Source organism: Hemicordylus capensis, chromosome 1 (assembly GCF_027244095.1).
Source record: "Hemicordylus capensis ecotype Gifberg chromosome 1, rHemCap1.1.pri, whole genome shotgun sequence".
In the NCBI taxonomy this organism is placed as follows: Eukaryota; Metazoa; Chordata; class Lepidosauria; order Squamata; family Cordylidae; genus Hemicordylus; species Hemicordylus capensis.
In genome coordinates, this window is record NC_069657.1 from 145,046,296 (window position 1) to 145,059,317 (window position 13,022).

General features: G+C 46.4%; 1 protein-coding gene across 1 annotated transcript; it reads left to right on the top strand.

Annotated features, from left to right (window-relative positions):
- Positions 1 to 1,884: 1,884 nt before the first annotated feature.
- LOC128339412 (olfactory receptor 5I1-like) lies at positions 1,885 to 8,210 on the top strand. The gene is made up of 2 exons (XM_053283293.1): positions 1,885 to 2,800; positions 8,182 to 8,210. The coding sequence occupies exons 1-2, from the start codon at positions 1,885 to 1,887 to the stop codon at positions 8,208 to 8,210; spliced, it is 945 nt and encodes a 314-aa protein (XP_053139268.1).
- The last annotated feature ends 4,812 nt before the right edge of the window (positions 8,211 to 13,022 follow it).

The window sequence follows — 13,022 nt, forward strand, 5'->3', positions numbered from 1 at the left end:
TGCAGGCTGTATTCCTGAGATTGTGTGGCGCCACAGGCTTGAGAGTTATGTCCCCAAGGGCTTAAAAGGTGCATATATAACAGAAAAACAGAGACACTTGTGAGATGGGGGTGTAGCAGCCATCAAGAGAGACAGAAACAAATATTCTTTTCTCCTTTTTGCAGACTTGTAGAATGAAATGCAATCTTCCTGGGTCCAGCACATCAAGGCTAGTGCATTGACTGTGTCTCAACAACAAGGGAGAAAAAGGAATTTTATAGCAGAAGACAATTGCGTAATCTTCACTTCCATTCACTCTCAGTTTCTTCTGTAGTCTAAGTCTCAGGAAAGCTCCAGATCTGTTGTCACATTTTGACTAAATACTGTGATCCCCATTCCTCTGCCTACTTATATAACAATTAGCCTACTAGTCATCTCTGTTCCATGACAGAATTTTCCACAGGTTAGTAGTATAACTGCATTGATTAGATTAACAACCTAACCTTCATTCCTAAACATACGACTTACTTGTGAGTTAACCCTGGTGAACTTAGTGGGACTTTCTTCTGAATATGCATGCATATGATTATGGTAACTATGACAAAGCAGTCTTGCAGAGAAAATATTGGGCCTAATCCAGGGATTAGGGATGTGAGAAATGTTTTGGGTACAGAACGTTCTGTACCTGAGTCTACAAAGCAAGAGGTAACCCTGTTGTACTTAGTGGGACGTTTTTCTGAATATGCAAGCAAAAGATTATGGTGCCCTTCTCACATTATGTGAATGGATAACCAAAAGTTTGCTATCAATGCTGTAAAGCAGAGGGACAAATCCATCTTGGACACATTATAGGGGATCTCACAATAACCTTCTCATGTTCTTTTTTTTAATCATTTCTTTATGTCATGCCAGCACTACTTTAACTGCATTTTTAACATGTTTCTTTCATCTGTCTGAACTAATAAATGATGAAACAAACAAAAGGTATGTGAAAATACTTGCACTTGGAAAATAATCATTTTAAGCTGAAGGACCAAAATTCACTGAGGTGAATAACAATTAAGAAACAGATAAACTCCACAACACAGAACCATGGGTCCAATGGACTCATGCTTTCTCTCCCTCGCTCCCATCCACATTCAAATGAAATGGAGGCTCTCTGCAGTCAGGGAGACAGTATAGAGGATGGAGAACTGGCTGTGTGGGCTTCCTTCTTGACTAAGGGACAGCTCCAGTAGCCAATCGCAGCCAGAGCAAGGGAGGAGCTTCCTACTTCAACTCCAGTTTCACCAAAGTGGGACTGTGGTACAGTGTTCACACGAAACAATGGCACCACCAAACCGCAGGTAAGGGCAGCAAAACCCACTAAGTCTGAAGGTTCAAATCAGAGTTTCAGAAGGGAAACCTTGGGTCACTTTGAGGTCTGAACTGAGGTTGCACAGATTTGGACATACAAAAATTTTGTCCTGAGGCCCCTTCAACTCCTATTCCATGTTATGTGAGAATGGGACCAAAGATTGCTTCAAATACTATCCTTGAGATTGGGTCCTCTTGCAGAGGAACTATTTAATATGCAAACATTCATGAATTAATTTTGCAAGTAAAAATGTGCTGATGAAAGGAAAGTATAGAACCAATGGTCCATTTCGTTGTCTGATATAGGTTAGTAGGCATGGTTTCAGTGACTGACTTACACAAACTCTAAATTTTTGCAAATGGCTTCCAAAGAGTGCTTGCTTCTCATTGTGCTGTGTTGCACATTTGAATGTGCACCCATTATTTCTTCACAGTCAATTTTCTGTGTCTACATTCTTAAAAGACCTGTTCTCTTTCTTTCCCTAAGCACACTGAGCTCTGCAGTCCAGTCTCCTCCTCTTCCTCCTGTAAATAATGCATGGTGAAGAGATGCCAGATGGTAATTACACCACTGTGACCCACTTTGTTCTCCTGGGGTTTGTCACCAGCCCAGCAATTCAAGTTGTCCTCTTTGTGGTGTTTCTGATGCTCTACAGCATGGTTCTCCTGGGGAACATTGGACTGATGCTTCTGATCAGAACCAGCCCACAGCTCCAGACCCCCATGTACTTCTTCCTTAGCAATTTGTCGTTAGTTGATCTCTGCTATTGCTCTGTGATTGTCCCAAAAATGCTAGTCAATTTCTTAGCTGAGAAAAAGGGCATTTCATATGTTGGCTGCGGGCTGCAGTTTTACTTCTTCTGTACTTTTGCTGACACAGAGTCTTTCATCCTAGCTACTATGGCATACGATCGGTATGTAGCCATCTGTAACCCACTGCTATATACCGTGGTCATGTCCCCAAAGCTCTGTATCCTGCTGGTTTTACTCTCTTACCTTGGTGGCACACTAAGTGCCCTCGTCCACACTTGCTTTGCCTTCAGGCTCTCCTTCTGTGGTCCAAATGTCATCAACCACTTCTTCTGTGACCTTCCACTCCTCCTGAAGCTCTCATGCTCAGATACCTCCCTCAATGAGCTCCTGCTCTACACCTATGGCAGTTCTGTTGAAATCATTTCCTCAATCATCATCATAATCTCCTACATCCTCATTGTCATCTCTGTCCTGAAGATCCGCTCTGCTTCAGCAAGGCACAAGACATTCTCCACCTGTGCCTCTCACTTGACCTCTGTCATAATTTACGAGGGAACTCTTCTCTTCATCTATTCTCGCCCTAGCTCCTGGTACTCCCCCACCTCTGACAAATACATCTCGGTCTTCTACACTATTATTGTCCCTGTGCTAAACCCCCTAATCTACAGCTTGAGGAACAAAGATGTGAAAGATGCCCTGTGGAGAACAATAGACACTAAAATATTTGCTCATTAACACAGAGCAGGGGGCTCTGCTCCGGTGCCGACAGTGAGGGAGGCTAGGTTGTCGTGCACTCAGGACAGGGCCTTCTCTGTTGCTGCCCCCAGACTCTGAAATGCTCTCCCGGTGGGTATCTGCCCCTCAGTCTCCATCACAGTTTTTAGAAAGCATGTCAAATCGTGGCTTTTTACTCAGGCTCTTATATGATTTTCTCCACTGCTGCTTCTTGTATTTTGTACTGTTTTTATGCTTGTGTTTTAATGTATTATTATTATTATCATCAGATTTGTTTTTATACTTTTTAGCTCAGTATTTTAATGTGTCTTTTTTATAATCATGTTTTTAAATTTTATTGTCAGCCGCCTTGAAATTTACTTAATGAAAGGTGGGGTATAAATTTAACAATAAATAATAAATAAATAAAAATAACACTTCAGAGTCTCATAATTGGGTAAGAACAGAAGGAAGTAGAAAATAACACACTGGAATGTTACACTATATATCAAATAGATGCTGCTTCTGAGGAGAACAAGGAAATAGTCTGCACTCATTTTGTCTGGGTATCAAGACAGATACACAGTTGTTATTTTTGAGGTAGGGTTTCATACATTCTGTCAGGGAGAAGCGTCTCTTCCTGAGGCAGTGCTGTCTAGTGTAATTAATGTGTTGACCACAACAATGGTGATTATCAGGTCACAGAATGGATTTGTCTCCTACCTTTCTGATTTCCATGTACTTCCACGTCTTGTTCAAACACCCAAGAGTTCAAAGGGACTGTATGACAGGCAATGAGGTAATAATCATGTTTCCGAGTGTAGGACATAGTTATTGATCAGATATGAACAATACCATTCTAGTAAATGGGCTCCAAAGAGTACCTGTCTGAAAGGGAAAGGAGAATAGTAACAACACTGCTGCATCAGGTCTAAGAGATAATTTGGCCTGTGATTTTGTTTTTCTATGCAGTGTGTTACAGCACATCTGGAAAGAGGGGGTTCTGAGTGTCAGGTGTATTGATCCAAGACTCACCTAGGGACTGTATTTCTGCTCATGCAAATGGTAGGATCAACACTGAAACAGCACTGAAAATAAACAAACAAAAGCCCTATGCTTTGTGTAACTTCCCTCCCACACCTCACATTTCTGGTTCAGTGCTATAGAGTTTAATCAGCCATGGAAGAAGTTGCTGCCCAAACTCAGCAGAGAAGACAAGTTTGATCTAACCTGCTTTGAATCCTTTTAGTTGGAGAAAAGCAGAAATAAAATTGACCAAATAAATACTCCAGAGTGACACTGGCTCACATTCTGCACAGTCCACCATCAGTCTAAGGCAGGCATCCCCAAACTGCGGCCCTCCAGATGTTGCTGAACTACAACTTCCAGCATTCCCAGCCACAAAAAATTGTGTCTAGGGATGCTGGGAGTTGTAGTTCAGCAACATCTGGAGGGCCGCAGTTTGGAGATGCCTGGTCTAAGGAAAATGCCCCCTCACAGAGGCCTTTTAATTAAAAATACACCACTAACTTTACTTGCACACACGCTGCAGCCTCCATGGCTCCAAAGCACAGCCTGGTTGCCAGAGCGATTGAGCCACGATCCATGAATGTGGCAATGTGCAGCATCAATGACCACATCCCTACAATTATCTGCAGTCAGTGTACTAGAACAGTTCTAGGTGTTTGTTCAAAAGGTTTATAGTGGCTTGTCCCTTATTTAAACAACATTACCATATAGTGAAACACAGCACTGCTGACTGGTTTAGTCAAAAGCAGCTAGAAATGTATTAGCAAAACACAAATTACAAATCTCGTAGTAGCAATTTCTGCTAAGTGGACAAACAAGGCCTAAAACCAAGAGGACAGTCGTGAGCACCAAGCTCCTGTCAAGAGAGCCCAGTGGTTAGTGTTTCCATATAGTCAGGTACTCAGAGAACAACTGCATAGCATAATCTTGCTTCTGGCCTTTGAGTAGAATTCAGAGTCTTTTGAGCTCTGGTCCATTCTTTATCAAAATCGATCAGTTCCATCTATGGATTCTTAACCTTCCCCTTGATATTGAATTACATCAATATTGTTAACTATCAATAATGCTAAACCAACATCGTATCTGACCCTTTAGAATGCAAACAAAGCATGATAAAAGAATACCTAGCAAGCCACATATGTTGACAAGGACTGCAGACCTGTACTTGAGATAAGCCATTGAATTCAATGGGACTTTATTCTTCTGAGTACACATGCATAGGATTGTACTGTGTCAATGCTGGGGGAGACAAAGAAGCTTCCATAATTTAGCAGCAGACAATTATATATTCATGTTGTGATTAGTTGTAACTGTTCGAGACTGTCCCATGGGTGAATGGTTGCAAAACTTCTCTGTGTTGGGCTTGATACTTATATTAGCTCAAGTTCCCGCTTTCCTGTAAAAGTCTGCTGCCCATTGCTTCAGGCTAACGTTTAAGAGGAGCAAGAGCAGAGCAGAAAGGATTCTACACCCTGTACTGCTAACCGCTATGTATGTTTTTCTTTGCCACATTGCTGAATTAAGAATGGCACAATTTTGTGCTACACTCAGGCACAACTCCATAGAGACTGGGAAGAAGACAGACTGAAGATATGAGGAGGATATAAACCCAGCTCGCAAGAAGGAGTCCAGAGCATGAACAGTTTTAGAACTGACAGGAAGTACGGTGCATAGAGTCCTAAAAGGGGGGGGGGGTCATGCATTCCGCCCAATAACTAATCTCCAGGATCTGCCATCCTCTTTGAACTGGCCCCTGCCCAAAGCTTCTCAAAGGGGCATAGAGGAGAGCCCTTGAATTTGCTAGGCAATTTCACAGCTAGGGTTCCCAATCCCAGATGTGGACTTTTACTCTGAATTGGTGACATTTTAAACCCCCTCCAACTATTTCTATGTTGGAGATGGTGTCCAGAGATCCAGTGATCCTGCTGCAAGCACGGTGGGACCAGCCTGGCTTGCAGCTCAACAGCAACTGCTGCTGCCTGCACCACCAATTAAAGGCTCCCTGACAGCCAATTAGAGCCTTTCCTGCTTGAAGGAGGCCTGCTGCTCCTCCCATACCCAACCCAACCACCAGTGGCTTCGCTTGGAGTAGGGATGTGCACGGACCGGTTCGGAGGCCATTCGACTGGCCTCCAGACCGGTCCGGACACGGGGCAGTTCGATTCGGAAGGGTTAGAGTGGGGGGTTCCATTAATGGAACCCCCCCACCCCAGTGCCGGACCGCAGCTCCACGGCTCCGTGCACACCCCTAGCTTGGAGCCTTGTTCAGCACTGAGAGCAACTGGCAGCCAGCAGCCTTGCCTTGTTCCTGCATGTTATCTTTTACCAGTCATGGGCTATGTTTTTATTCTTGAGGTGGGCGGTGGGGGGGGGGGGTTTGCTGGTTGCTAGATTTGAGTGGCTGAAATCACCCAGTGGCTGTTACCCACAAGTAGGTCCATTGGAAACAATTGGCTTACACATGTGTAAAATTTGCTGGGTGGTGGCAGGAGGGGCTCATTTGTATGCTGCTGCTGTGCTGGCAATTCCCACCCAATTTCCCCAGTCAAGTGTTTTTTTGCAGCCGCGGCCGCCTGCTTCCTCGTTTCCTCAGTGACTCACTGTGACTGGCCCAGTGGCCCCAGTGGGCCCAACGAGGGACTTCTTCTTCTGAGTGTGCCATGTGTCTCTGCTACAGCTGTGTGAGTAGCCAGCAAGCTCTCTACAGGTCAGGAAACTTATGCTTCCCCTATAGGTACCACTCTGGGATACTAGACTTGTGTTGAACAGTGGAGAAGGGGTGTGCCCCCCGCCAAAAAAAAGAAAGAAATTAAAATGCCCCATTTGCCCCATGGGATTCTGTGATCCAGGGGTTATTGGTGTTTGAACTGTGTGGAAAGGGTTCTGTTGTGGTTTCTCTCTCCCTTGAAAATCAAAAGAAAATGCACCATTTGTCTCATGGGATTCTATGAGAGGAGAGCTGTTCTTATGGGCGAGGAGAGCTGTTCTTATGGGCGAGGAGAGCTGTTCTTATGGGTGAGGAGAGCTGTTCTTATGGGCGAGGACAGCTGTTCTTATGGTAGCAACTTGCAAACATGACTTATCCCCTTAGCTAAGCTAAGCCTGGTTGCATATGAATGGGAGACTAGAAATGTGAGCACTGGAAGATATTCCCCTCAGGGGATGGAGCCACTCTGGGAAGAGCAGAAAGTTTCAAGTTCCCTCCCTGGCATCTCCAAGATAGAGCTGAGAGAGATTCCTTTCTGCAACCTTGGATAAGCTGCTGCCAGTCTGTGAAGGCAATACTGAGCTAGATAGACAAATGGTCTGACTCAAAATATGGCAGCTTCCTATGTTCCTATGCAATCCAGTCAGAGTAAGATTGTACTGTGAGGAAAAAGGGGTGTGTGAGCTGTATTTATTCTCAAATTACCCTGTTTTATATATATATTATGCCAAGCTGAGACTTTTTAGAGACCTTTTTGGTGAACAGCACCAACTATTTCCACTTCTTTGGTGACAGATTTCAACTATTTTCACCACCTGGACCTGGCAACCCTATTCACAACTACCTTTGGAAGACACTACCAGTGCTATTCCATGCAAATGTGCAAGCGCCAGCACAGAGCTGACAACAGGCCTCAGATCAGAAGTGCTCCTTTTGCTCCATTCACAAACACTCTCTGTCTTAATTAATTAATTGATTGATTGATTGATTGATTGTGGGGGAGGTTTTCAACTTGCATTCCATATTCAATTAATTCAAGTCTAATAAACATATTTTATAAATTCCTTTTAATAAGGAGTGGTAGTTTCCCCTCACCCATATTATTTATATCTCAGCATTCCTCTCAAAAACTTGCACCTAGTTCCACATGGTCAGATCCCTAATATAGTTTTTGAGTTCTCTTATATGTAAAAGAACCAGCCTTTCCTTTAGAACAAGGCACTTTCAATAGGGTGTTTCAGTACTGACAATCAGGAGAGGAGAGCTGGTCTTGTGGTAGCAAGCATGACTTGTCCCCATAGCTAAGCAGGGTCTGCCCTGGTTGCATATCAATGGGAGACTTGATATGTGAGCACTGCAAGATATTCCCCTCAGGGGATGAAGCTGCTCTGGGAAGAGCATAAGGTTTCAAGTTCCCGCCTTGGCTTCTCCAAGATCGGGCTGAGAAAGATTCCTGCCTGCAACCTTGGAGATGCCGCTGCCAGTCTGTAAAGACAATACTGAGCTAGATAGACCAATGGGCTGACTCAGTATATGGCAGCTTCCTATGTTCCTATGATCCTAATCCATTGACAGTCCTAGTTGTGGTCTTGGGTGGATTTATTTCTATACTAACTGCAAACTCTTGTTTAGAAATTGTCCACACAACCCATGTCGCAGAGTGCAGCTTTGATCTTATCTGAGGACATTTAAGTGGTGTATATTTAGCAAATATACACTAACGCTTAAGGGATAGCTGTATGACAACTGAATCACCATGTTCATATCTGCTCATAATTCCATCCAGTGAAAGTGTGAGTGACTGGAATTCCCAACAGCAGTTAGAAGCATAGACACTGTTTCAGACAGGTGACTTCAGTGATCCTCAGAGGGTCTAATTAAACCATAAAGTAGGTACCATTATTGGGGAAGAGTATTGTGTCTCTGGAGTAATACAGAGAAACAAGCAAGAATGTCATAAGACTTAGTTACAAAAGGCATTAAGAGGCCAAGAGGATAGGGACTCCTGACTGAGAAACTATGATGCATTTCTGCACCTTTATTATGTTATATATTCCACAGTTATTCAATGCCTGATCAGAGGCTCAGGTCCTCATCCCATCAAAGATCAAAGTTGCCCATGCCTGGAGACATGTAGCTGAGGGATGCACTTGATCCTACTATGGCTCTTATTGCATACAAATATCCCAAAGCATCAATGCTATATAGAGATGATCTCTATAGCACAAGTCATGGTATGTTCTCTGTTGCATCTTGTCATCAAGTCCCATCATCTCTGTAAAGACATCCTCTGGGATTCTGATTTTCATTTTTCATGAGGCAGATTGTAGAAATGCCTCATACCTTTCCCCACAGTCCCATGTTTGAGAAACTTTCACAGCCTTTTGTTTCCATGGCTGAAGGATGCCTTTGCCTCTTTGGAGACTGGGTGATTTCTCTGTTTCCTCTTTCCTTCTCCCTCTGTCCTGCACGACTGCACTCCCTTGTGCCAGTGGATCCTTCCTTTTGGTCCTATTGCCTGGATTCTTTTTCTAACTGAAAACTGAGCTCTAAGTTTGGCAGTTCACCAGTGGTTGGGTTTTCATTTTCACTGAAGTATGCTTCATTACAAATTTTAATTGTTTCTGTGGCAAGATCTAAAATCCTATACCCTTTACATCCTATGGAATAGCCAACAAGTATCCCTTTATCAGATCTACAGTTGAGTTTGGTCCTCTTGGCTTTCGGTATATAGGTATATGCTTTAGATCCGAACACTCTTATATGACTCAAAGTGGGCTTGTTGCCATGCCATAATTCATGTGGCATTGTTCCTGTGGCCTTTGTTGGCAATCTGTTTTGCAGGTAAGTAGCAGTCATCACTATCTCTCCCAAAAATTTAGTAGCCAAACCAGCATCTACAAGCATGCAGCTTGTCATTTCCATAAGAAAATGGTTCTTTCTTTCTGTCACTGCATTCTGCTCTCGAATATAAGGAACAAAACGTATACTAGGAGTAGTATATATACTGTGAATAAAAGTCTATTCACACACACAACTTACATGAAAGTTGGATACATTAAACATACAACTTACATGAAACATAGATAAATTAAACATATATAATGAAACACACAATTACTGAAGAAGATGTCTGTGTTCTAGACCCCAAAAAGTGTAGCTGAAGGTCAATTATGCCCATAGTCCTTGTACATGTAGATACATAAAGTCCTTCCAGATTTGTACTCTTACAAGTTCTTGTTCAAGCTGTTGCTCCTTATCCAAATATTACTCAAAGTTCTTCCAGATCTTTTTTCTTGCAGGTTCTTATTCTAGTAGTAGCTCCTTGTACAAATATTGTTCCTTCTAGTTGTTGCTCCTTGTCCAAATATTACCCAACAGGTATCCTAGGTAATTTTTACCTGTTTCTTCCTGCTTGAGCAGGACTTCATCAGGAGAAGTGAGCTAAATACACAATAACACATGTATCATTTTAACAAAAAAGTACCTTCAACAAATTATGTTAACTCAAAGGGTTAGATTTTTAGTTATTACTCACATTTATTTCTTCCGAAGTGACTCTGCACCTGCAAGTGGTTTATAATTAGAAATCCTACTGGATAGAAAGTTGTACTGGCTTCAAATGATACAGATAATGCTTAATATATCCTACAGCATCTGCCAGATGTTTTCACTCCCCTTTGATCACAAGGGATGTGCTTCATTATGCAATCTCATGTCTAAATGACCAATTATATTTACGTGCGCGTGTGAAGAAACAGCAATTGTACCCAGACCCCCAAGGAGACGCGGAGCCCTTGCTGTGGTATAACGGTCAAATCTTTATTAAGGTTCTGGTTACAGTAGTGGCAACTGGGATTGGTTAGTACCCCGCATGCAGTGCGGTGCCTACAGGGGCGGCCACGCAGAGGCCGCCCACCCCCCCAACAGACCGTGGCGATAGCACCTTGGCTCCAGGCCGCCCCTCAGCTCCGCAGCAGAGGCGCCCTTCTTCGCCGACCTAAAGTCAGGTTTAACTCACAGAACGACACACCCACCAACGCTGCACAGCCATACGGATAGGATGTCGCCTGCGGAGAGACAGGAGACAAGCCCCACCCCCCCATCCCTGATCTGCCAAGCCTCAAGGGATGGGCTCGCTCCCCCTTCTCAATTTACATTTTACCTGAAGGTGCCACACCTTTTTCTTTTGTTTCCCCCACCGCACTGTACCTGCCACAGCGGGTGTTAGCCTAGCTTAACGACCCGCACCCCACAGCCCCAGTATGACTGTCGCCAATCCCAGTCTAAGATCGTCAACGAAAAACCTCATACCCAACGCAGAAAGGTGGACTCCGTTGCCCCGGTAGAGCTCCGGCCTCGAGAAAATGATGTCATCGTGTGCGATACAACCCCCTCCTTTTCCGGTCAAGAAGCGGGCTATAGCCGCGTTGACCCCTCTTCTCGCCCTGTCCACCTTGTTCTGCTTGAGAGCACCCCGCCAAACCCTGCGCTGCGTGATGTCTGACCAGAGAATAATCACCCCAGGGCACCAGGACAGCACCACCCCGAGGTCCTGCTCGGTCTGGCACGCCAGCAAAATGCCTGACTGATTAACCAGGTCATTTCCCCCGAAGTGTAATAGCAGGATATCCGGCACCGCGTTCTGCTCCAGGTACTCCCACAGCATTGGTAACAGCTGCGCTCTTTGCATTCCCCTCCGCCCAAGCCACTCGATGTTGGCCCATCGCCCCAGGCCCAGCTGCGTTCCCGGGTCCGTGCCCTGGGCCCATTTGAGGGCCCAGAATATAAAGGAGTGTCCCAAGACAAGGACCCTGGCCCATTTCGGCGGAGGCTTCACCCCTGCGCAGGAAAAAAGAGCAGGCGTGAGCCATGAGATGGGGTTGGGAGGGGGAGGGGGTCTAGCAGACATATCTGCGGTAAACCACCGACCGCCAGCGGCCCAGGCCCTGGATCGCAGCCCCCGGGTAACCAAGGTTCACTGCCACAGAAGCTGCTCCGATCCTGAATGAGTGAGTTGACAAGTGCTGGGTAGAGACCCCAGCCACGTGAAAGGCCCTCCTCATCACTGCCCAAAATTGGTACTGTGACAAGTGGCTGCCGTCAGCGTGCACGAATAGGCCCCCCTCGGCCGTGCCCCTGGTCGCCATGTAGGCGGTCAGGGCCCTTACCGGGCACATAAGTTGATCGTCCGCTCTATGCAGCGTGACTAGTTGCCCTTTTGGTCTGACTTTGAGAAACGGAGTCTCAGCAATGCGGCCCCTGCGTTTATGGTTAGGTCACGCTTCTGCACGACCCTTCCATCAAAGCCTCGGGCGCCATTGGGGAACAGCTCCCCAGCCCTGAAAGCCCCATAGAAGGCCACCAATGCCGCTGCTCGGAACAGGGGCCCCTCGTAAGGGGAAGAGCATACCTCCCCCAGCCGTTGCACGGCGCTCCGCGCGCCTCGGTGGTAATGGGCCGGCGCTGGTCAGGCTGGGGAGGCGTCTCCCGAGCCCATCCCTCCAGCATGTGCCAAACCCTAAAATCACCAGTGTGGTCAGGCAGCCCTCTAGCCTTAGCGTAAAAGGCCACCACTGCCAGGTGCCCCGCCATGGTGCTCACTGCCAGGCCCCCAGCTCGGAGGTGCACCAAGTAACACATCAGGTGCTCAGGGGGGGCAGGCCAAGCCTGCCTGATCCCTTCCTGCAGCCTGAAGTTTTGGAAGGCCACAACCCTCCTGCTATAGGCTGCCCGGGTCCTGGGTGCGATAGAGGCCTCAATTGCCCTGAGCGCCTCTACGCTCCAAGGCTCCATAGCCAGGCAGGCATCTTCTCGGGCCATGGGAAGGCATCGGGAGTCAACTGCCAGTAGCGCCACATCTGAAAACGAGACAGAGCATCTGCAATGTCATTTTGCACTCCTGGCATGTGCTGTGCTGTGAACAGTATGTTTTCATGCACACACGCCAGGACTAGGGCCCGCACCAGGCCCATGACCCTTGGGGACTTGGAGGTCTGTCGATTGACCACCTGCACCATTGCCAAGTTGTCGCACCAGAAGCGGACCACCGAGTTCCGAAACTGGTCTGCCCAAATGTGCACAGCGACCACTATGGGGAATAGTTCGAGGAATGTGAGGTCCCTCATGATCCCCCGCTCTGCCCACTCGCCCAGCCAACGCTTGGCACACCACCTGCCCCGCAGGTACAGGCCAAAGCCGAGGCCACCAGGCGCGTCCGACTGCACCTGGAAGTCCGCTTCGAGGAGCTGCGCTGCCCGCCAGAAGAAAACCCCGTTGAAAGAGTCCAAGAACCGCAGCCACAGCCTCATGTCCTCCCTCATGGCGGCGGTCACTCTGATCCTGAAGTGTGGCAGCCTACACCTGGCTGAAGCGTCACAGAGACGCCGCAGGAACGGGCGACCGGGGGCTACCACCCAGCAGGCAAAATTGAGATGCCCGACCAGGGATTGGAGCTGGCACCGCGTCACCTTCTTGGCCCACT